The sequence below is a fragment of the Chenopodium album genome, chromosome 6 (assembly GCF_948465745.1).
Source record: "Chenopodium album chromosome 6, dcCheAlbu1.1, whole genome shotgun sequence".
Classification (NCBI taxonomy): Eukaryota; Viridiplantae; Streptophyta; class Magnoliopsida; order Caryophyllales; family Amaranthaceae; genus Chenopodium; species Chenopodium album.
In genome coordinates, this window is record NC_137839.1 from 68,206,954 (window position 1) to 68,232,215 (window position 25,262).

At 35.8% G+C, this 25,262-nt stretch overlaps 1 protein-coding gene across 1 annotated transcript; it reads left to right on the forward strand.

Moving 5' to 3' along the window:
* Window positions 1–354: 354 nt before the first annotated feature.
* Window positions 355–23,676, forward strand: LOC145636195 (protein HIGH CHLOROPHYLL FLUORESCENCE PHENOTYPE 173, chloroplastic-like). Its single transcript, XM_081687685.1, has 17 exons — window positions 355–514; window positions 1,812–2,066; window positions 2,157–2,318; window positions 2,460–2,510; window positions 3,129–3,263; window positions 3,424–3,447; window positions 3,553–3,664; window positions 4,145–4,270; window positions 12,157–12,206; window positions 21,144–21,302; window positions 21,384–21,479; window positions 21,614–21,729; window positions 21,824–21,947; window positions 22,242–22,355; window positions 22,497–22,577; window positions 23,045–23,219; window positions 23,325–23,676. The coding sequence occupies exons 1-16, from the start codon at window positions 449–451 to the stop codon at window positions 23,192–23,194; spliced, it is 1,821 nt and encodes a 606-aa protein (XP_081543811.1). The 5' UTR covers window positions 355–448; the 3' UTR covers window positions 23,195–23,219; window positions 23,325–23,676.
* The last annotated feature ends 1,586 nt before the right edge of the window (window positions 23,677–25,262 follow it).

Sequence of the window (25,262 nt, forward strand, 5' to 3'; positions counted from 1 at the left end):
TGCCCATATCGGATTTTTAATGTGAACTGAACATAACTTAAAAAGAGACAAAGTGAGGTGATACAAATTGGGTTAGGTCACAGTGTCACACACCTGAGTATAAAATCATGGCCAAAACCCACAAAATAATGTAGGGTTACTTGGACAAGTCGTTTTTTTTTTTTTTTTTTACGAGTCAAGCATTTTGGTTCACAAATTGTGATTGTAAGCGTTGTTCAAATCCGCACTTTTTTCCGAACCAGACCACATGAGGCTAGTAGACTGGACCATTGCTAATCACCTCTAAGACAAGGGGATTAAGGGAGTATATCGATGCACTTCTCCAACTAACAAGTGCCCGTTAGTTGTAGACTTGAGTACGTGGCGTCGTGTGGCTCACATTTATTTCTCCACATTCGAATTATATGGAGGGGCAACTTTGGTTCACTCACTCTCTTTAATCACAAAAATGGAATGTTCTTGTTCTTCGTTGAAGCTTCTATCATCTTCTCCGGCTCCTGTTTTCAACTTCCAGGTACATAATTCTAACTTAAAATTCTTTCTTTTCTACAATTTAACATACTTTTGTTCTTTTACTACATATCTTTTTTTGAACAACATTTAATTTTGCAGAAGATTTGTGGGTAAAAGTATTGATATGGGTTTTTTTTAGCTTGTTATTTTATGCTATTGCTGTTGTCACATTTGATTTATGCACTTATTCAATGATAAATTAATTTTGATCAAACCCCTTTTTGTTTTTGTCATTAATTAATTAGATTATTTAATTTGAAATTTTGTTATGGTGTATTTGCAATTTCAGTTTGTGCAAATGTAATGCCTTCTTGTTTCTCTTTTCTCAAACTATAAACAAAGTAATGACTACTGAGCGTTATCCAGCAAGTAGCAAAAGACTTTTTTTTTTTTTTGGCCGACGCATAAATTCAACTGTAAATATCTCTAATAATCAATGTGTATTATGAAATTACACGATAAGAAGAACCTAACAAGATCCTACATGATCATGTTTTTTCTTTTCTATAAATCATGAAAGCTAGTCAAAGTAGAGTTCGTGGATAGTGTTAAAAGTCAAAATGTGTCAACTAATATGTAACGGAGGAAGTATGTTCTGCGTGTGTTAATTCTTGTAGTACTAAGCTGATTTGAGATGATGAAACTATAAAAGGAGAGATCAAAGAACAAAAAGAAGAGTTGAAGGCGATGTTAGCTGAAATAAAAGATGAATATAATGGATATAAAGGATGAATGTACTTTGTATTTAGATATTCCCCCAAAAGGCATAAACATAAAGCATTGGAAAGGCTGTGTACTCTCCCAATTGCATTTTACAATCTTGTATGTTATACTACTATAGTACTGTATGTCAGAATTTTTCTTCATACATGCTTTCTCTCACCCTATATACTACAATTTTGAGATTGTCTTTCTTTTCTCTTTCTCTGATGACTCTCTCATTAGTCATTACAACTAACTCCCCCATGCAACACATGCCTGCTAAGCGCTCACATAATTACTCGAGCTTGTCAATTCTACCCCTTGCGCCTGCTGTAGGTGAACTTGATTGTAGGAGGAGGGTGCTTTGTTGGTGAAGCACATAGGTGTTAGGCATTAGGTTCCCTAATGAAGATTCCATGGTTGTCTGTTTAAGATGCCCTGAGCAGATTTTAATCTCTTCCTGGGACAGTCATCGTAGGAGTGTTTCCTCTGTTCAATTGTTCATTCATGCCATAATGCATTTGCTATAAGTTTCTTTCTATACGCACATCTAAATCATCTTGTCCTTGTAAAGATGGTTTATCTCTGAATTGCAGTGTAAATCATCTTCTGTGAAGAAAGAACTGTCTAGAAGAACGTTATGTACAGCAGTGCCATCCTTGTCACTTGGTAAATCATTTCTTCAACTTCGGAATAGACAAGATCTCTTTATTTACCAGAAGCCGTCATTTTATAAACCTCAAAGATTATTTAAAGGTCAAATATATGCTGCAACGGGTAATCAACCTTGGGACCTTGGTAGATTTGTGAAAACATTGTTCTTCTTTGATGCAGTTCCGTCCCCTGTAAAGGTTTGTTACTTTATTAAAATTTCTTTAATTATTGAAGCTTATATCAGCGGAATACTTAAAGTAGTTTGTTTGTGATCTTTTTCCTTGCAGTTCATTGAATCTCTTGTTGAGAAACTGTCTGGCCAACCATCAACTGAGCCAGTAGGGAAAATGGAATCTTCTGGGATAGTTCTTGTTGTTGGAGCAACTGGAGGTGTGGGTAGACGGGTAGTTGATGTTTTACAAAATAAAGGACTGCCAGTTCGAGTATTGGTATATTGTCCTTGATTATATTCTCCATTATTTTCCCCAATATTGTCAAGATGTTTATCTTTATCTGATAAACTTACATGGTTGCCTCTTTGAGACTGTGACTATTCATGCATAACATTTTCTTCAAACACATTGTTCCAGGTTAGAAATGAAGAAAAGGCAAGGCGAATGTTAGGCCCAGATGTTGACTTGGTAAATATTATGACTCAATTACGTATCTGCGGTATTATTTACTTTGTTATTTGATTGTGTTTCTTCCTTTTTGCAAATATGTTTCTATCCCTTTAAATTTTGGTGGAAAAACTGTAGCACTAGTTCTAACCCTTCTGTCATGGAAGTATTAATCACTCTTTTTCAAATCAATAGCTACTGATCAGCATCAGCTATCTTGATTTAATAGCCTATACTATTACACTCTTTTTCATACATCTTTCCCGATGATAACGATGGTTCTCTATTTATTTACGTTACAAGTTATAAACACTCTCTTAGTGGAATCTGGCCCTTTGAAATTGCTAAATCAGAGAACCTTCTGTGTGATTAGTGACAACAGAAATTCTATAGAATAAGTGAATTATTGTGACAGTGAAACATATTGGCTACACATTATGATTCTAACTAGTAATATGTACTAGATGTTTGACTTTTAATGCTTACCTGCTTCTAATTAACTTTTGTTTTTAATTGCTGTAAGCCTGTAACTCGAACATACTAAGCTCGTACCTTTAGCGTGTGAAAACCATTTGGAAAAAAGAGCATCTTCCCATAATTTATCGGTTATGAACTATGCTAATTTGGCTAAACCTTCAGGTTGTTGGTGACATCACCAAGGAAAGCACTCTACCTCTTGAATACTTCAAAGGAGTCAAGAAAGTGATTAATGCTGCCTCTGTCATTGTTGGCCCTAAAGAAGGGGATACTCCTGACAGAGCAAAATACAGCCAAGTAAGGATAATCTCTCTCTTTATTGTCCTTTAACCAGCCCATCCATATCACCTTTTACTATCTTGTATCTTATTGATCAACTATTGCTGTCACAACTCACCAATTTTTATTATTTGCTTTCCCTATGCTCTAACACACCTGATGCTCTTACTTTGTGCAGGGCATCAAGTTTTTTGAACCAGAGGTTGGAATAAATACCTTAAATTGTTCTGTGAATGTTATTATTATATTTTATCAACATACAAATATTCTTGTTAAAGCATTGGTTTTGTTGAATTGACAAGAACAGATTAAAGGTGATTCACCCGAAATGGTGGAGTATATAGGCATGAGAAATTTGGTCAATGCTGTAAAAGGGTGTGTTGGACTAAAGGAAGGAAAATTGCTTTTTGGAGTGGAAGGTATTCCTCTTTATTTGCTATCTATGGGATCAAAAATATATATTTACATCATGGCCATTGTTTCTAATAAAGTAATAAGTGAGCCCTAGAGAAAAGGAGGCCTTGTGTAAACCAGTCCAAAATGTTTAGATGAAGGGCATGAAGTTTAATCCTATAGCTATTAAATAATGGAGGATGTCCATATTTAGTTTATAAGTTGATGTGTGTGCTTCTCCTCATAGATGTACATGTTTCTCAGTGGATGGCAATGAGTGAATGCATTAAGAAATTTATAAAAAGATGAGACCATTGTTAATTATTTGGTTCATTGCTACCTAATCTGAAGTATTATTTAGTTAAAATGGGATTGCCAGTAAGTGATTATTCAATTAAATTTTTCCGGGGAGGCATTTGGGCTCAAGAAAGATAACATCTGTTACCTGCCCTTGTTTCTGCATGTGTTTGTCTTTTTATACAACTGAAAATTTTGCAAATTTTCAGGTACTTCATTTAGGGATCTTCCTTGGGGTGCTTTAGATGATGTTGTGATGGGAGGAGTTAGTCAGAGTACATTTGTAATTGACCCTAAAGGAGGTGAAAATGGCGGGGCAGCTGGGATTTTCAGAGGTTAGTATTACTGTACAATCATTATGTATGCTGTGTTATTTACATTATAAATAGCAGAGCAGTGTTGATTGAATTAATTTTTGGAAGAAAATCCAATACTATGCTCTGTAAATTGCCATATTCATGTACTGTTATAAAATGAAAATTCAGATTTGTGAAGAACTGAGAAATAAGAAAATTTCGGGGAAATTTGATAAATGCTTGTATTAACGATGCAATTACATAATTAGCTCAATCTAATACATTATTCTTTTAAGTAGCTCACTTTTCTTCCTTCTCAAGATACTAGTCATTTTGCACTACCAATAAATCTATATACCCCTCCCTGTAAACCTGTGGTGGCATTTACTTGGAATACAGTAGATTTTTTATAGCTCAAAATGTATGGTTTATAAATAAAGTGTGAAACAAACTTCTTTGAAGTACACCAAAGATTCCATTCGAGTATATGTGGAGTTAGTATTATATACTCTTGGAGTACTATGGATCATGGTACTCTATACCCAATATGCTTGAGTTATTTTGCCTAAGCTTTATGTTATTTTGCTTAAATCTTATGTTATTTTGCTAAAACAATGTGTCATTTACTTATTTACTTCAACCTCAGCTCGTGCTATTTTGCATAAAATAACATGTACTTATTTAAAAATAACATATATATAAATTGAAATAATAAGTTCATATCAAAATAACATTAGCAACGTTGAGTGAAATCTAGTAAATTAGAAGAAGAAAAGAGGAGAGAGAAAGTGTGTTGATTTCTGGAAACCCGGAAATTAGAAGAAGAAAAGAGGAGAGAGAAAGTGTATTTGATTTTGGGTTGGAGTAGCTGAGAGGAAGAGAGAGAGTGTGAGAAGTTGATTTCTAAGAAACCCAAAAAATTGGAAGAAGAAAAGAGGAGAGAGAATGTGTTAGTTGAGACGAACACTACAAGAGGGGGGGTGAATTGTATGTGAGTTCCTAGTGGCTACTTTTGCGGAATATAAAAACAGAAGGTAAAGGAACTTACTATGCAAACATGTTTTAACGAGGAAACCTTCCGGGCCCAACTGAATTAAAACCTCGATCCTTCTAAGGGATTTCCAAAACAAACCACTTCACTATAATAGGGTAAACACACAAGTTACAACCTATTATACTCAGACCTTTACTCACAAGTTCCAGACTGAACTTGCTACACATGCTATACAGTAGGACCCTATCCTACCCAATCTAAGTCCCACACTTAGATTTACTCATACTCTCTAAGTACTACCTCTTAGCTTCACATTAGATGCCTACACAACTATATGTAAAGAATATTTCACACACTCACCCAAGAACCCAACCAATACAAAATTACTTGACTCCTAGTGTATGAAAGGTAAGCCACACATGAAACCCGAAACTAATATGACAAAGTTTATAAGCTTGGAAAACTTACACAATTAAGCACAATTCGATTCCTTCACGCATAGACTCGCAGAAAACTATGAAATGAGATTTCTACTATTTATACAAGACTAGCTCGTATAGCAAGTAGGGTTTTCAAAATATAAGTATGTTAAATTAACAAAATCTCATAACATGGTTTTAAGTAAATCTAGTTTAAAGAAAATCTTTTTGGAAAACTTATTAAAGATAGATTATCAATCGAATAATATCTTTTGATAATCAGTTTTTTAAGAAATAAATTTTTTTAGAAAATCTTTTCTTAAAAGCTTATCTTTTAAAACTTTCCTATTTTAATTATATTTGCCAAGCACTTTATCACGCTTCTAATAGGTTTCACTCGTAAACATACTTAACATATTTACAGCAAATCTAAAAGATAAAATCTTAGCTAAATAAATTTGCTGCGCTAATATTCTGTAAACATAGGATGCTTGGGCTTCACGCAGTCCAGGACTAAGTTTCTGCTGTCACTTGTACTCCAGTTTGAAATTGAAACTTCACAGGCCAAGTTCCTCCAGAATTTGCTGTCTTTAGACCAAGTCAACACCTTAACTTGCTGTCTTCAAGTTCCTGTTAGGGAACGTTCCCTATTCCTGTTAGGAAACTTAGATAGTTCTTGTTAGAGAACTAAATTCCTGTTTGGGAACTCTTCTTCTATCTTGTTTAACCTTTCTATGGAATCTCTTCATGTCTTCTTAAACTAGGCTACTCTTCCACTTCCAAAGTCTACTTCACCTGTGTAGTCACACACTTAGAAAAATCATTATTAGACGAAGTTTGCTTGAGTTTAAGTTTATCATCATCAAAACCTTTAAGCTTCAACAGAATGTGTATTTAATTTTGAGTTGAGGAAGAGATTGCGAGTGTGGGAGGAAGATGACTGAGAAGAAGGGCGAAATTAAAATAACATGTACTTATCTAAAATAACATATATATAAATTGAATAATAAGAGGTTCACATCGAAATAACACAAATTTTATAAACATGGAGTACCTTGTGCATGGTACTCCATGAGTAAGATAGAAATTGTGGTATATGTGGGTGTAACTTGTTAAGGTGGACCAGTGTTCATTAGTTTGTAATTGTATACATAGTTGAGCTGTGGCAAATAAGCATGCATGATGACAACACTCTATTTTTGGTTAATGATATTATATTGATGTTCCCTTCACTTTTTGGCCTGTCATTCTTAATTAAATGATTTTTGTTCTATAATAATCATTATTGTTTTGACACAGCATGTAATCTAGTCCCTTCATCCTGTGATTGTTATCACATTGTCGTATTTAAAGATTTGATATGTTTTTAACTCAAATAACCTTTGAAATAGCACTTATTATCAACTATTTATAGGATTCCGGCTCATCTTCTTTTTAAACCTAGGCATTGGGATGCCATTTACCAACATACCTTATATCTGCTCGTCATATTGACCTTGTTTGCCTTCTTCTAAAGTTATGAAGATTCTTCTTTTAGGATGAATTCCCAAGAGTTCTTGGTTTTATCACGTGTACTATATTGTAAAATGTGCCATGAACATAGGCAACCACCTTTTCGCCTAGTTTTCTTTTTGGAAAATTTGTTTAAAAGGACCACGAAAGTGGTCCCCTTTGTTTAGAAGGACCAATTAAGCCAAAAGTTGTTTAAAAGGACCACAAAACACACTTTGGGTTGTTGAGGGGGACCACTTGTCATTTTCAGGTAGATCAAACGCCGAAGTTCGACGTTGACCATCACGTGCTAGTCACGTTTCTTTATTTCCCCCCCCCCTTTTTTTCACGATTCCCCCTCCCCCCCCCCCCCCCAAAAAAAAAAAAAAAAAAAAAAATTCCCAATTACCCCCAATATTTTTCATTTCTTTCTTCTTTCTCTCTCCTTGAAGGACTTTTTATGGCATTTACCGTCTCCCATTGTTGGTGAGATCAGAGCAGCAATTTAATAGGCTATGTAAGGTAAAGTCTTTATGTTCTACTCTCTCCTGTTACTTTGTTTTTAACTCATTTGAGTTATTTTCTCGCCATTTTTCTGGACTACTTTTGTTTTTCAATCTTATCAATGGCGAATAGAAAAGGAAAGCGCAAGGGAAAGGGGAAATTGCACTTAATTTCTCTTCAATTTGCCCATATTCATTTTGCTGCAAATCCAAAACAAAAAAAAACAAACATCAACCAAATTACCTAAATTCGACAAATTTGAAACAAATTTACAATGCTTACCTTTTGTGACTTGTCCTCAATTGCACTTTGGATGAATTTGTTAGGAGATAGAGGATGCAATTGCAGGTTCCAGTCAATCTAGGGTTTAAGCTTCGAGGAGAGAGAAAAAAAAATGAAATGAAAAAAAATTGGGGGTAATTGGGAATTTTGGGTGAAAATCGTAAAAAAAAAAAGTAAAAAAATTAGACTCAACTTAATTGATGTGCCCGAAAATAACAAGAGGTCCCCCTCAACAACCCAGAGTATGTTTTGCGGCCCTTTTAAACAACTTTTGGCTTATTTGGTCCTTCTGAACAAAAGAAGCCACTTTCGTGGTTATTTTGAACAATTTTTCCTTTCTTTTTTCATCAATAAATCTAGCAATTATATGTTTTGTGTCATGGTACAGATATTTTGGATGCTATGTGTGGCGCTCTCTCACTTATTTGTTGACAAGAGCACAATTCTTGGATCGAATGAGGTTTGTGGTCACATGGAACTACAAGTAGGCGTCTAAATTATGAGGAAGCATTAAGCCTTTTGGTGACAAGAGTGGACAAGGGGGTGTTCAAGCCTTCAAGGCTAGTGACGGACAAGCGAGTCTACTCGGCAAGCACAAGCATGTCCAAAATGTGTTTGTGGTTTAAAAAGTGCAAAAATGCACAATACATGAAAATATTATTTTTCTTACCTCCTGAATGAGGTTGCAATATTTGTTAGGAATCTGGGAAGAGACAAGGAAGAGAGAAAAACCAACACATAAGCCCAAATAAGGCTCCATCCCAAAACCATATGGTAATAGGAGGAGTAGCTCACTTAGGTTATAAACTAGTGGTTCCTTGTTTAATTTTCCCATGTGGGATAACCACCTCACACTTGCAACCTAACAATCCCCCCCCCCTCAAATGTGAGTTCGAAATACTCCACCTTGAACCGTCATAGCACTTGAGAAGCTTGTATGGAGGAAACTGAGGTGTAGACAAGAACCTCTCAGGAGATCGCTAATAAACAGGTCTTGCCTTCATAGACCCAACATAAAGACGTCTAAGAAACGGGTGTGAGAGGCCTAACCAAACCAATGATGGACAAGAAGAGTAATAAGAGACACACAAATTTAACGTGGGAAAAACCCTTAATTGAGGTAAACAACCCACCAACGAGTACTAATTATCCAATATATGAAAAGGGGTATGAGAGTGCAACCCCAAAGGGTACAAGAGTATGGTATGACTCTCTAGATTATATTGGATCTAATTCTCAAATAGAGCTAAGAAACTCACTAATGAGCTAGTAATTGTGATCTCTCTATGAAAATACACTTTGTGGTATTTGGCATGTGTTATGTATTGTGTGTCTTGTCATGTCCAAAAAACAAGAGGAATATGATTAATATTTATGCCTTGATTGACCTTTGGAGAGCAAGTATTATAACCTTGGAGGCCAAGGGTCTTCATGCCTTAGGTCCAAGGATATTGTAAGTAGCAATAATAACTTGTTTGTGACTTTTTTTTTTTATTTGAAATAATTTGTTTGTGACTTAATTTATGACAAGGAAATCATGCTTTATGGCATTTAAGAAATTTTGTTATATGAGGATGTTAAATCTAATCTTTTGTCTAAAAAGAAAAATGATCTGTATGGTGCTGACAAATCTTTAGAAGGTTTGTATGTTGTGGGTAGTAATTCAAGTACCAAAAAGCAGTCCAGATCGACGGGACATAATTCCGACATATCTTGCAAATACTGCAAGATGCTTGGACACGATTTTTCTGATTGTTACAAACTTAAGAGAAAGCTCGAAAGAGAAGAAAATGAAAAGAAATAGGAAACGCATGAAATTAATATTATTAAAGTTGTTCTTTTGGCTACTTCTCATCCTAGAAGTAGAAATACTAATTAGGTTCTTGATTCCGGTTGTGCTTACCATGTTTGCTTTTAGAATGGTTTTGTTTTTATGGGCAACAGTACTCGTTGCAAAATTCATGGAGTAGGCTATGTTCGAATCAAGACTATTGATGGGAATATTAGAACATCTAATGTTCGACATGTTCCTGCCATGAAGAGAATCTAATCTCAATGGGTACTTTTGACTCTAAGGGGTGCACGTTTTCAGCTCAAGGTGGAGTTCTTAAAGTCTCCAAAGGTGCTCATGAAATTATTAAGTTCTTCAATTCCGACTTCAGCATACCAAACTTCAAATTTGTCTTGGCTTCCGCGTCGGGCTAGTTCAAACATGTCACAGTCTGTTAAGATCATTCGGGTTTAGCATGTGACATATCTGCCTAATACCTTGGGTGCTCATACAATGAGTACACACTATTATGGAATCTGTGTCAAGGTCATGTCACTAATTAAGTCACAAACAAGTTATTATTGCTACTTACGATATCCTTGGTTTCCAAGGCATGAAGACCCTTAGCCTCCAAGGTTATAATACTTGCTCTCCAAGATCAAGGCTTACATTTGTAGTATGAATATCCATCATATTCCTCTAGTTTTGTAGACATGACACAAGACATACAAAAATATTTCCTTAGGCCACTTTCCTCCAAAAATCACCTACCTAATGTGTTATGGATTGATAATCTGACTTGGTGTTTCTGATTTAATAATGTCAATGAGTAAAGATTGAAGCTTGATATCATATTAAACTTGCTAATGGTTTCTTACAAAAGGTAGTAGGTTTAGCCTACAAATCTCTAATTAGTGACTTAGGTCACACCTCTAAAAAAGATTCAATCCAATTTCTGCCTTTCATTTTTTTCTTCCTTTCTCCCTATTTATACAAGTAAGGACTATTAACCTAATAGTACTAGACTACCCATATTGCCCCTCATTTGGATAGTTTATTACATAATGATCTTTCTTACCATACTTATAGCTTGCACTTCATGACTTTGTTTCCCATGTGCATATGTACATTCCTTTTCGCAATCATAATATGCCCCCTTGTTGAGAACTTTTCTATGTTTGTTTTTTTCCATTAATCTAGGCCTTTATATTAGAAACACGCCAACCAACTATACCATCCACATATTAGGTTGTATATTCATCAATGCTTCTATCAAATTCCAAATTCTGGATTAAGACCGTATGAATTTGGATGCTGCTACATCAAAGCTATAAGGGCTCTCCTGATTTTGGAAATATGGGGGGAGGGGGGAGGGAAAGTTAATAACTAGAATTAGCTTCACAACATCAATGGTGGTATTGTAGTTGAGTTGTGTAACTTGGACATGAGTACCCATGTCTAGCATGGCTACATGTCCAATTGTCTGACTTGGCTATTTTGTGAAAATGGAGTGTCAATGTGTCCTTCAAGGAGGTGACATGAAGCGTTAATGGTTGATCTTAGAGACTCCCCTTGGGAGTTTGGAAAGAAGTTAGGGGAGTGAGGCTAATTATCAGGTTGGCTTCTCACAACAATGATGATAGGATAGTTGAGTTTAGGGTCTTTCCTTATGAGTTTGGAGAGGAGGTAGGTGGGTGAGAAGTTATATTCTTTCGAAGGTCATGATGTTTGGTTTTGTGTCTTTGCATATGGTTTTGAAGAGAGGATATGGGGAGCAAGATTAATCGTTAGAGTTGTTGGTGATGGAAGTGTTAGTGAGTTGGTTGCCAAGGTATGGTTTGTCGAGACCGCAGAGTTGAGCTTAAGGTCGATTTGAAGCTTTGAAGAGTGGTTGGCTTATTTCGCAGTGAGATTTCTATTGATGTGTCATTGTTGGAGATGAGAGGAGTAGAGATAGAGGGACGGTTGGGTATCATTTTGTGTGTAGTGGGGAGAAATAGATAGAAAGACTCCTAATACCATGATATTGTTGTGAAACCTTAAGCGTATTATAACATAACAGGAAAACATATAATACCAAAGATGCATGATTGATGGGAGATATAGTACTGCGATTAAGGAGATAATTGACAGCTAAAAATATCAAACATATTTATGTGTTGTAAACTTGTAATTATGATTAATCCATCTTTATCATTAGTCATTGACTATTTGACTGATTTAGCCAATCATATCACGAACCAATCATTGATTGTTTCATTTCTATCATTAGCATTGTAATCCCTGTTATCTGGTTTATGACAAATGAGAGATGGATTTTTCTGGGCTGAATTTTTATAGACATATATTTTGGACTGAGTTCTGAAATAGTGCAACAAAAACTGGGTGTTTCTTTCAAGCAAATGATACTGCATCATGTGTGACTATTCTGAAATCATGCTGATGCTATTTTTTCGTTTTTCAGGAAATGTATCTACCGCCAATAATGGTGGTTTCACTAGCGTGAGAACAAGAGTAAGCTTGCTGTCTTGACTTCTTGGTTTCTTACAAATGATAATTGCAGCTTCATAAGCATCATGTGTTCATGTCTTCTCTTCCAGTACATTATAATTTTTTTTTTCTTTTTCAGTGGGTGCTACTTTTCTTTCTATTTTTTATAACACATCTGTTTCAGAACTTGCTCTTGATTTATTTTTTGGCACAATTTCAAATGCACGTGATTAAGTATAAATAGTTTTAAGTACGTATGTAAATATAAATTGAAAAAAGAGGATACTTTGAACAACACTTTGAGATGAATCAAACAAGATGCCACCTGAGGGTTTTTTTTTTGGTGTAACCATATTATATTTCAATTTGCACAAATTCTTATATGTGATTGGCCACATGCGGGCTACTTCGTTTGTGTTATAAAAATCACTCAATTAGTGTTACAAAGGTTACTTGAGCAGTAATATAAGGGTTACTCGATCAGTGTTATAGGGGTTACTTTGTTCATTGACAAGCGGTCACATGGTGTGGTTAGCCGCACACAAAACGCGCTATTTCATTCGCATAGGAATAAGAATATAAAGAAAAGGATGGAGTAGATTTATTTTTATTATTGTAGGGCGGGGGGAGGTGGTTTGTTGTTTAAGGCCATTATCATAGCTACAAGGTCTATAAGAAAATGGTCAATTAGCTGCCTTCTCTTCTTTCTTTATTTCCTCATTGAGCTCTCTCCCCTTTTGCCCTATTTTCATTCCGTAGATAGAATCTGGAAAATTGAATATACTATATATCTTTCTTTTTTTATAAGGTAAGCGTTGGTCGAGACTAGTCTCCTTCATCGGTGGGAGATCGGATACCAGACCCGCTTCCAATCCGGAATCTCGTAGATTAAGCTCTTCTTTCATTCCTTGTGTTCAAATGCTTTCCCTTGGCTTCGGTGCCAGCTAAGACTAGGTGGGGACGAGTTTATGAGCACACCCCCGTAGTTAGTCGGTTCTCTCGGAATAAGTTGGGCATAAATTTCATCCAGACCTTATTAATACTGTGAACACTCTCTCAAGAAGAAGAAGAAGAAGAAGAAGAAGAAGAAGAAGAAGAAGAAAGCCTCGCTTGGGTCCCTCCATCTAAGGCAATTGTCATAAACTGCCAAATTAGGTTGAAGGCGAGTGTCAAGCTAGCATGCAGCTCTTTCTCACAAGTCGTAGCTTTGCTCCTTCCTTATGCTCCCCCATGGGTTGGGGTTGCGTCCTTTGAAAATCCGCATTCGAAGTTAAGGCGAATTCGGTTTTCTCTGTGGCGTAATCCCGGTGAGTTTAAGTTGTCTTAAATGGAAGCGGTGTTGCCCCTTTCCATGTGAGATAAAAGGTAATTGTGCAATGTATAAACTATATTAAGATAAGTAAAATTAAGAAAAACTAATAATAAAATAGTAAAACCTAAATAAAATGTAAAGCATATAATGCTCCTAAGTTTTCTACCACTATTTATTTTGGATGAGTTTTTCCTATATAAACTGTAATTGATATCATTTTCAATATAATAGAATATAATAAAAGAAAACATATTCTTCAGTATTATTTCATTTTCAAGAATAAATATAAGTAGGTGCAGCAGCTCTACTCATTTCTCATATAGTTTATAAATATTTCTTATTAATTTGATCCAATCACCCATTATACTTCCGCTGTCTCCAACAAATTTGGTATCAGAGCTGGAATAATTATATCATGGCTTCCAGTACATCAACACCATTTTTCTCTTATTCCCAACCGACACTTCCTATCTTTGATGGAGAACATTATGACTATTGGAGTAGTCAAATGCAAACATTCTTTATATCCCAAGATTTATGGGAGCTCGTGGAAGGAGGCTATGAAGACCTTCCAGAAAATCCTAATGAAGCACAACAAAAACTACACAAGGAAAACAAGAAAAAAGATGCACTTGCATTACGATATATTCATGGAGCCGTGAGTAAAACTATATTTCCCCGCTTATATGGATTGAAAAAATCCAAAGAAGCTTTGGATACATTAAAACAAAGATTTCTAGGAAATGAAAAAGTTGTTGCTGTTAGATTACAAAATCTATAGAGAGATTTGATAACCTGGAAATGCAAAAGACAGAAAATATCCAAGTTTATTTTTCACGAGTCACGGAGATAGTTAATCAAATAAGAAGTCTCGGTGATACATTAGAAGAAAAAAGAGTTGTTCGAAAAGTATTAAGAAGTATGACAGAAAAATATAATTCTGCCACATTTATAATAGAAGAGTCTAAGGACTTGTCAACTCTCACAATGCATGAGTTGATGGGATCTTTGGAATCACATGAGCAAAAATTGAAAAGAAATGCAAATACCGATTAACTTGTAGATCAAGCTTTTCAATCCCAACTTAACATATCAAACAAACAATATCAAGGAGAGGACATCAATATGGTAGAGGCCGTGGTACCCAAAATTTTAGTCGTGGCCGAGGACAAAGTAGAGGAAGAGGTCGCGGACAATATCAAAATTATCAACAAAGGTCAAATAATTCTTGTCGTATTTGTGGTAAGTCTAACCATCAATCATCTGAATGTTATTTTAAATGTAAGAGATGTCGTAATTCAAATCATTCTCAAAAGGATTGTTGGCATCAAAATGGAGATAATACAAATGAAGCAAATTTCACCGCAAATGCTGAAGGTGAACAATTATTTCTTACGTGCATGGATGCACAAAATAAGTCTTGACAATTTATGGTTTCTCGATAGTGGTTGTAGCAACCACATGACAGGAAATAAGGACATGTTCATCAAGTTAGATATGGGTGTAGCAAATCAGTCACCTTAGGTGATGGAAAAAAGGCAAACGTCGAAGGACGAGGAGTCATTGCTGTTAATAGCAAAACAAATGACACAAAATACATACATGATGTTCTTTATGTGCCTAATTTGACACATAATCTCCTAAGTGTTGGGCAACTTGTTCAACGAGGATATTCAGCAAATTTTGACAATGGGGAATGCATTGTTACGGAAAAAAAATCTGGTACTATATTGGCAAAAGTACAAATGGCCGATAATAAAGTTTTCCCGCTTCATATGCCACAAAATATGCTGGCATTGCAAGCAAATGTTATGGATGAATCTTATCTATGGCACTTACGATATGGACACTTGAACCAAAAAGGATTACAATTATTGAAACAAAAAGACATGGTCGTGGGATTACCACACATTGATAGAAATATTCAAGTTTGTGAAGGATGTATATATGGAAAAATGCATCGTCTTCCATTCCCAAAAACTTCATGGAGAGCTAAAGCTCCTCTTGAATTAGTACATGCACATATATTTGGTCCCACAAGAAATCCTTCTCTACAGAATAAGAGGTATTTTTTATTATTTGTAGATGATTACACTCGTATGATGTGGATATATTTTATTGATCAAAAGTTAAATGCTTTCAATGTATTTCTCCAATTTAAAGCATTAGTTGAAAGACAAAGTGGTTATATGATAAAGACATTGAGAACTGATAGAGGGGGTGAATTTATATATAACCCTTTTATGGAGCATTGTAGAAATGAAGGAATAAAAAGACAATTGACAGTCTCACGAACACCTCAGCAGAATGGTGTAGCAAAGAGAAAGAATCGCACAATTGTAGAAATGGCAAGAAGCATGATGGAAGAAAAGGCTCTTCCTAAAACATTATGGGTTGAAGCTATAAATACAACTATTTACATACTTAACCGTTCACCAACTAAAGCAGTTCGTAACAAGACTCCTTATGAAGCTTGGAATGGTAGAAAACCGGTTGTTAGTCATTTAAAAGTTTTTGGATGTATTGCATATGCCTTAAATAAAGATCAAGGTAAAGACAAGTTCGATCCCAAAGGGAGAAAGTATCTTTTTGTGGGATATAGTGATGAATCAAAAGGCTATCGTCTCTTAAACCCACAAGCTAAGAAGCTAATAGTCTCCAGAGACGTTATATTTGAAGAATCGGCAAAATGGAAATGGGATGATGAAATAGTTCATTTTCCTGTGCAAGAAGAAGCTATAAATTCTCGTAGCCCAGCTCCAACAACAATAAATAATGCAGCAAACAGTCCGCATAGATCTCCTAATAATGTGTCAAATACACAAATACAAGAAACCTCATCTTCTCCGGTTTTAAATCAACCAGGAAGAATTAGAAAAAGGCCTTCTTATTTGGATGATTACGAGTGCTATTTATCTAAAGCAAATGACACGGAAACATTAGCTTTATTTGCAAGTGAGCCTTCTAGCTATAAAGAAGCATCAAATGACGATGTTTGGATAAAAGCAATGGATGAAGAAATTGCTATTATTGAGAAAAACAAGACATGGGAGCTTGTTGATTACCCTGAAGGTAAAGATATTATTGGTCTAAAATGGGTTTATAAAACAAAACTAGACCAAGACGGAAATATTCAAAAACACAAAGCAAGGCTTGTTGTCAAAGGATATGCTCAAAAACCCGGAGTTGATTTCAATGAAACATTTGCTCCAGTAGCTCGTATTGAAACCATGAGGACAGTGTTAGCCATAGCTGCACAGAAAGAATTATATGTTTATCATCTTGATGTGAAATCCGCATTTCTGAATGGTGTATTAGAAGAAGAAATGTATGTGGAGCAACCACAAGGTTATGAAATTCAAGGGCAAGAAGATAAAGTTTATCGTTGGCATAAAGCGCTCTATGGGCTTAAGCAAGCGCCAAGAGCTTGGAATAGTAGAATTGACAAATATTTTATGAATAACGGATTCAAAAAGAGTCCAAGTGAACCATCACTTTACATTAAAGAAAACAATGATGGGCATTTTCTCATTGTTTGTCTTTATGTTGATGATCTAATCGAAATGATATGAAACTCATTAATGAGTTCAAAGAGTCTATGATGCAAGAATTTGAAATGACAGACTTAGGACTCATGAAATACTTTCTTGGAATTCAAGTTACGCAAACCAAGGGAGAAATTTTCTTTAATCAAGAAAAATATATTGTGGATCTCCTAAAGAAATTTCATATGGAAAATTGCAAACCAGTGAATACTCCTATGGCATTGAATGAAAAATTAAGTCAAGATGATGGAGCTAGTAAGGTTGATGCTAATGTATACAGAAGTTTGGTAGGTTCTTTACTATACTTAACTCATACAAGACCTGACATAGCTCACGCAGTGAATATGGTATCAAGATTTATGAATAATCCTAGCAAACTACATTTTGCCGCCGCAAAAAGGATATTACGATATCTTCAAGGTACTAAGAAAGTAGGTCTAAGATACCAAAGTGAAGTTGATGAAGAATTGATTGGTTATACTCACAGTGATTGGGCTGGTTCCATTGATGATCGTAAGAGTACATTAGCGTACATTTTCTGTTTAGGCACTAAGATAATATCATGGAATTCAAAGAAACAACAAACAGTAGCACTTTCTTCTGCAGAAGCAGAATACAAATCTGCTACTGAAGCAGCATGTGAAGCAGTTTGGGTACGAAGAATTTTAAAAGACTTGGGTCTTCAGCAAGAAAGCCCCACGATGATATTTTGTGACAATATGTCTGCTATCGCTATGACAAAGAATCCAGGGTTTCATGCAAGAAGTAAACACATTGAGATTCGACATCATTTTATACGTGAATTAGTCAATGAAGAAGAAATACAGCTCGAGTTCATCAACACTAATGATCAGCCAGCAGATATGCTTACCAAAGCTATAACAACAGTAAAGTTCGAGAAATTTAAAACTTTATTAAACATTGCAAATTAAGAGGGGGAATTTGTGAGATAAAAGGTAATTGTGCAATGTATAAACTATATTAAGATAAGTAAAATTAAGAAAAACTAATTATAAAATAGTAAAACTTAAATATAATGTAAAGCATATAATGCTCCTAAGTTTTCTACCACTATTTATTTTGGATGAGTTTTTCCTATATAAACTGTAATTGATATCATTTTCAATATAAGAGAATATAATAAAAGAAAACATATTCTTCAGTATCATTTCATTTTCAACAATAAATATAAGTAGGTGCAGCAGCTCTACTCATTTCTCATATAGTTTATAAATATTTCTTATTAATCTGATCCAATCACCCATTTTACTTCCGCTGTCTCCAACATTCCACTCCTTTACCTCTTTAACTGGGATAGGCAGTTGAACGAGAGCTCTTTTGTCTCCGATTCCTTTTAGTGGAGCGGATTTCATCTCCTTCAATCCAACACTCCAACCACTTTCCACCCTACATCAGCTCCTGAATTCATCACAGTTGGGAAATCCGGAATCCATTCAATTTGATGACTTGATCCTCTTTCCCGCTCTAACCGATTATTCTTTGGATGAAATAATCCATTCAAGTCTTTACGTCTATAGGGGCTCCCCTTTAGTGAAAGGGAGGGATATTTTTTCTTCATCCGGGGGTTCATTTCATTCATTTTTTCCCAATCACTTTTGGTTACAAAACCACTTGCCCTTTTTCTTTAGAGAGCCTCCACCCTATCTAGAAAGAAGCCATCCGTCGTATCGGATGACTGCACAACAACAAGAACTCTCCTAAAAGGGCTATCCTCCCATCTATATAACCATGGTCTTGTCACGAGCTGGATTTGAACCAGCATGCTCCAGAATCATGATCTGGGTTTCGACCTGCTGATCGTGGCTTTTGGTTACCTGGTTCATCGAAATCTTCAAAGACTAGCAAAGGTCGACTAGAGGAAAGATCCCAACGAAAAGAGAATGACTAAATGTAAATGGCGAAGCACTTTAACTAAAAAGTCTGGAAGGGTACTGGCTTGTAATCTACTAATCTCAATAATCGGCTTTATACATAATCTCTAACTAACTTTCTCACTGGCAGGCTTACACAACCCTAAACTTAGTACTTCTACTCGCCTAAGTCTTTGATCAGGGAACGGGATAAAATCCCACTACCGCTTAGCCGGGCCGTGGGCGTGGTGGGAACGGGCTTCCCAAAAAGCCAGCCCTGGCCGGGGTCAGCATAGAATGAAGGGGCATGGTGTAGCGGACACAACCAAAATAACTCTCGGGTACAACGCGCTACTTGCCTGTGGGAAGCGTACATACAATCACCGCTCGTCCGCCATTTGCACTCGGGGCTCTTTTTGTCGGTTGTTAATCAAGGGTATACCACTTGAGGGAGGGCAAAATCAATCAGACTGGCCGGATTTTTAGCACATACAACCATCAAACCAGAGACCAAAGTCGGGCTTGACAAACAGAAAGTATCATGGTACGTCGTCCTTCACTGAAATGGAACTTTCATGCTGGTTTGGAGTATTATTATTGTGGGTAGGGGGGGGGGGGGGGGGTGAGGTGGTTTGTTATTCAAGGCCATATCATAGCTACAAGGTCTATAAGAAAATGGAAGTACCATAAAATGATGCTGGTTTATCATAATCACATGCTTCAACTAGATGCAAAACCTAAAATTTTAAAAAGAACAGAAAAATGAAAAAGTTGTTGCCAAAAGTATGAGTAGAGGATTAGCAATTTGGTCAATTTAGTTGTTCTTTATTAGCTGAAGAGATTCAAAAACCTTTTTAAATGTTGATTCATTGTGGTGACCCTTTTTTTTCATTATGAAAGAAGAATTTTATAGAAATTTATAACCAATCACAGAATACTAAGAACTTAAGAAGGGTTAGGGACGGAACATTTCATTTGCAGAGCCTTTATGACCAAACTGCAACAAATAGCCTTATAAGAAACATAGCAATTAAACAAAAACAGAGCTGCTGGATACACAGAATCCAGAAACAGGAGTTACCCAAAACCCATAAATGCAGCATCAGATCAGTATATACAAGAGAAGCCAGGACTGATCACAATATCAGTCACGGTTAAGCCAAACCCAGCACAGGCCAAGCAAAAAATTCAAGTGTAGCAACTTATATCAAAAACATCAAGCAAATTATGACTGAAACTCAGACTTAAATGACAAGAAGCCTTCTCAAAGGCTCATCGACACCTACAAACTCTAAAAACCTGTATTTTTACACAGCTTCATGAGTCACAAAACACTGACATTTCTCAGGGGACAAACTTGTAAAGCACGTTGCAGATAGGCTGTGAAGCTTATAATTTTACATTTTAGAAAAATTCCAATGATGCTTTAAATTGAGAAAGAGGTTTTTACTGGATTAGGTGGGGGGTAGAGCTTGTTATCATAATGAATATGGTGGGTCTATTGTGGCTCTTCATTAGGTTCAACACAATAACCAATATGCCACATCTGTTTTCTCCATGATTGTCAATACAATGTTGCTAGACATCTTAAACTTTCTGGGATTTTTGCAGAGGGATGAAGGTGTAATGAAAGGGACTGTATGTCAAATTTCTAAACTACTGATCAAGTTTAAATGTGTATATAGTCAGTGGTTTTAAAAAGCAATATTAAAAGAAGTAAAAATTGCCTGGATGATGTGATATTGTGATTTGAATGATTTTGTGCTTGGGAGGGTCCTTGGCTCCAAGAGAATGAGATTTATGGCTTATTTCTTGGAGTGTTGAGAATTACTTGTTCAAGATCGTTGATTGAGTTCAGAGGAAAAAAATTCTGACAGTAGATGTAGAAGAGGGAGAGTATCATATAAACATTGGAGACTGATAATGAGTTGGTCATTCAGCTTTTATGATGATGTGGTTGATCATTCCCTGGTACGTTGATCATTGTATATTGAATGCTCCACAATGGAGCTTAGTACTGTGTGTCTATATCCAATCTCTTGATAATCAAGTCCTTGATCACTTTCACTGTCTTCAGAGTTACTTTCACAGTCTAGGTGGTATGGCTGATTCATTTATTCCTTCATTGTTTCTCTCGCTCTTGACTCGTGTCTGGACAATAAACATCATACTTTGTTGCTTTAGTCCACATTACTTATGTTTCGGATGAATGCTTTTATGTAATTTTTTCTAGAATTTTGCGGAGCCGGAGGATCTTTCAGCTTATGATGGTTTGGAGCTACGACTAAAAGGTGACGGCCGTAGATATAAGCTCATCATTCGCACTAGCAGTGATTGGGATACTGTAGGTTATACAGCAGGTTTTGACACAATGGAGGGACAATGGCAATCAGTATGTGACAATCACTTATTACAGATTGGTTATTGAGTGCGTTTGCAGATTAGATTCTTACTCATTTCTTGGTGCTTCCAGATAAAAGTACCATTCTCCTCATTGAGGCCTATATTCCGAGCACGGACAGTCTCTGACGCTCCACCCTTTGATGCACGCAATGTTATCTCGCTGCAGGTGCTCTCCAGATCCTCCTCCCCCCCCCCCCCCCCCCCCCTCCTCTTTATTGTAGTATAATAAAAAAATTCTTTAATTTCTGTGAAGTTACTAAAAGGATATTTCTGACAACTGACGTTATTATCTTGTTCCAGTTAATGTTCAGTAAGTTTGAATATGATGGAAAACTGAATCCAACTTTTGTGGAGGGCCCTTTCCAGCTTCCTCTGTCAGCTATAAGGGCATACATGCAAGAACCAATTACACCAAGGTCTACAACTTTGAGCTTTGATTTTGTAGCTCTAAATGTAGTGCTAAGTGTTTTTCCTTTATATCTTAATTGTTCATTCTTGCATTATGTGTAGATTTGTCCATGTGAGCTCTGCAGGAGTTACCCGCCCTGATAGGCCTGGACTTGATCTGAGTAAGCAGCCTCCTGCTGTCCGTTTGAACAAAGAACTCGACTTCATTCTCACATACAAACTGAAGGTTGACTACTATCCTTCTTTGGGTGTTTTCATAACATTAACAGCCCAAATTACTGGCTGTAATATGGGTTTTCATTACCATCCATTACCACTCTTGAGTGATTATATAAATTTAGAAAGAAATTTGAGGATTAACAAGCATTGACATGGACATCGGTATCAGACTTTTTTTTGCTAAATTTTAAATGAGCTTACCTTTTGTACGATTTGAATTTTGAGAACTGCACCAGACCAATTATTCACCTCTTTGCTTCTTGGCATCTAATAATCATTGATTTATTTATCTGAAATTCAGGGAGAAGATTTGTTGCGGGAGAGTGGAATCCCTTATGCAATTGTAAGGCCTTGCGCATTGACAGAAGAACCTGCAGGAGCAGATCTTATATTTGACCAGGGGGATAATATCACGGTTCACTCTTACTCTTGCATATTGGATCTGTTATTCTTTGTTTCTAGATTAATTTCAATGTTTTCTATTAGAAGTCAAAATCAAGTTAGCAATAATAATCGGCACTTCTTTCTCTAAACATAACATATTTGGTTATCACAGGGAAAAATATCCAGGGAAGAAGTAGCTCGAATATGTGTTGCTGCTTTAGCGAGTCCACATGCATGCAACAAGACATTTGAGGTAACACTTTAGAATACCATCTCAAATCATTTTCAGAATTGATATCACAAAATTTTTATTTTGCTTTTATGTGTTCTAACGAGTCAAGCTAGTTTGAGAGCCTAGGCTGCCTAGCTATGTAGGCACTGTGCCCATGCATGTGCTTAGTTTTTATGATATACAAAGTACTTTGTGTCTCAGGGAATAAATTTCTGCAAGAATTATTAGTCAGCTATCTTGGTCGTGACGACTCAAATTTTCTGTGTTATTTTTGGATCGGAAGACCTTTGCCGTAACTTTCTTGTAGTCCTCATTGTCATGAATCTCATGATTATTAGAGGTTCTTAGGGGAGCTAAACAGATACGTACAAAATGAATGCTAAGCTCCTTAGAATCCTCAAAGCCTTAATCTTAACTGTATTAGCTGTGCTTTGCTTAAGCAGTTAAGCTGAGTGTCACTGAATCATTTTGACATACTATTATCACAGGTGAAAAGCGTTGTTCCTTTCAGTGAGCCATTCACAGTGGACCCTAACAACCCACCTCCAGAAAAGGATTATGAAGTTTTCTTTAAGACTTTGAAGGAAGGAATTACTGGGAAAGAACTCCTGGAACAAAATGCAGTCTCAACTGTATGATTTCCACTTTTGATGTTTTACAATGGTATACCACGCTGCATCAAGCCATTTAAGTGTGTATAAGAGCTATACACTTGGTACCTAATTGAACATTCACTTTGCTTATAAGTGGTTTACCCTACTGTTGCAGGAAGTGTAGTTGGCTGTACTGAAGCAATCAGAAAATCAGAATAAGCTGAGAACAAAATTCGATTGACATGATCAGCTTAAACGTGTCCAGCAAATGGTTTATGACTTGTATGCATGTACTGCTCTATCTGCCAAGGGGAAAGGGAACCCCAAGCAGACCAGGTTCATCAGGCAGCTTGAGTCTGTCTAATGGCCTTAAATTTTTTTTCCCAACCCTGCGTATATAATCACTACCTTGTGTAGCATTATTGCATTACAAATAATACTTAGCAATGAATAGCTAGATGTAGTCATTGTAACTTGATAGGGACCACAACGTGAATATATGAAATCACACTCAGCAAACTTGTGTATCGGTATATGTACGTATGGAGTATCTGGTTCGCTGATAACGTTTGTACAAATCTCTCTATCGACGGTCCGAGTCCACTACAAGTCATGCATCTCAATTCTGAGGCTATTTAGTGAATGTTATCATTGGCATTCACGAGTTTCAGAAGATAAAAGAGTAATAAAACTCATCAGTAACAATTCCAATACAAATTTAATTATAGTCCTGAGATAAATTTCTAGCTAGGGAATAACTCATATCAACTCCGATCCTCTTCTCAAGCAGTTAGTTTGCATCAGTTTTGTTACGTATACATGATGACTGCTTTAATAAAAATTGCCTATAGCATGACACGACTCATATATTAAAGCAATTTCCATTATTTTAATCTAGTTCGGCCATTTATTTTGCCCTTGATGCAATTGGAAATTCATAGGGAAATGACCATATATTTCCAAAAAAGGATGCATGCAACAATGTGTGCAAAACTTGTGTTTGACACAAGCAAAACGCAACACCTCAAAATAAAAGACAATATTTCTAGCTCAAAACGTCACGTTTTACATATGTCATAATATATTTTGATTTGATTTGGAATTCAATGCAAATATGGCAAAAGCTAGACCAACAAATTCACGCAAAAGGTTTAAGAATATCACAAGCAAGAACGTGTAACATAATACAAGCAAATGTTATCTTCCTCCTTTAATTTCTTTAGTAATCAAAGTTGTCTTTTAATGATTCAAATCCTAAAATCTCAATTTTTCTTACATATTTACAATATCTAGACTTGTCAAAGTAAAAATTTCTCCAATCATATATTCTTTAACAAAAAAACCATCCTAGAGGCTAGCTAGTGTACGTACCAACATTGGAATGCCAATAATAATTTGATCGGAAATTGATCGATGATTACACGTTGAAAGTTGAAACGGAGACAATGATGACAACGACAACGTGTTTTGGCGGAGTTCATCAAGTTATTGGTACAAATACTCGACGAGGATGGTGGCGTAGAGATTTCCAAGGGTGTAATATGTTGAGATATTGTAACATTGGTAAGGGACATATTGGTGTTATGCTAAGGAAGAAACTTTATATTAAAGCTACAAATGGTATTGATGTTTGTGGAGATTACCATGATGATGAAGGATTTAAAGGATGTTGGTGTATCTAGCTCAGAGCATGAAGCTGCTGACTCAGCATAACAGAATTAGTTTGTTAGGCTATTATTACAGCTGGCTAGTTTGTTAGAAAGTTTGTTAAGGATTTCGTCTATATTAGCTGATAAGCATAAATATCTTAGAGAGATCTCATTGTTGTAACTCTCTAATTCTGATTTTACAGAAATAATAATCTCTCAGATATTCTCTCTTAATTCTCTCAGTTCTTCATCTTTCTCTTTCAACAGTTCATGATTTCCATGGACTTCTACATGGTATCAGAGCGGAATTCTGCTTAAGATCTTGAGTTTTTCCGCAATATTCTCATTCAATTGATCATATTCAATTGAATCTTGATCCTTTTCTCATCAAATTCTTATTTGTTTCATCATTTTCTAGAAAAATTTCAGTTCCAATCGAATTTTTCAATCGATTATTTTCTTGA

Bases quoted from the DNA above. Each gene is read 5' to 3' on its own strand.
- LOC145636195 (XM_081687685.1), top strand. From the start codon at position 449: ATGGAATGTTCTTGTTCTTCGTTGAAGCTTCTATCATCTTCTCCGGCT. The intron at 515-1,811 runs GTACATAATTCT...TCTGAATTGCAG, and splicing joins CTCCTGTTTTCAACTTCCAG to TGTAAATCATCTTCTGTGAA. The intron at 2,511-3,128 runs GTAAATATTATG...CTAAACCTTCAG, and splicing joins TAGGCCCAGATGTTGACTTG to GTTGTTGGTGACATCACCAA.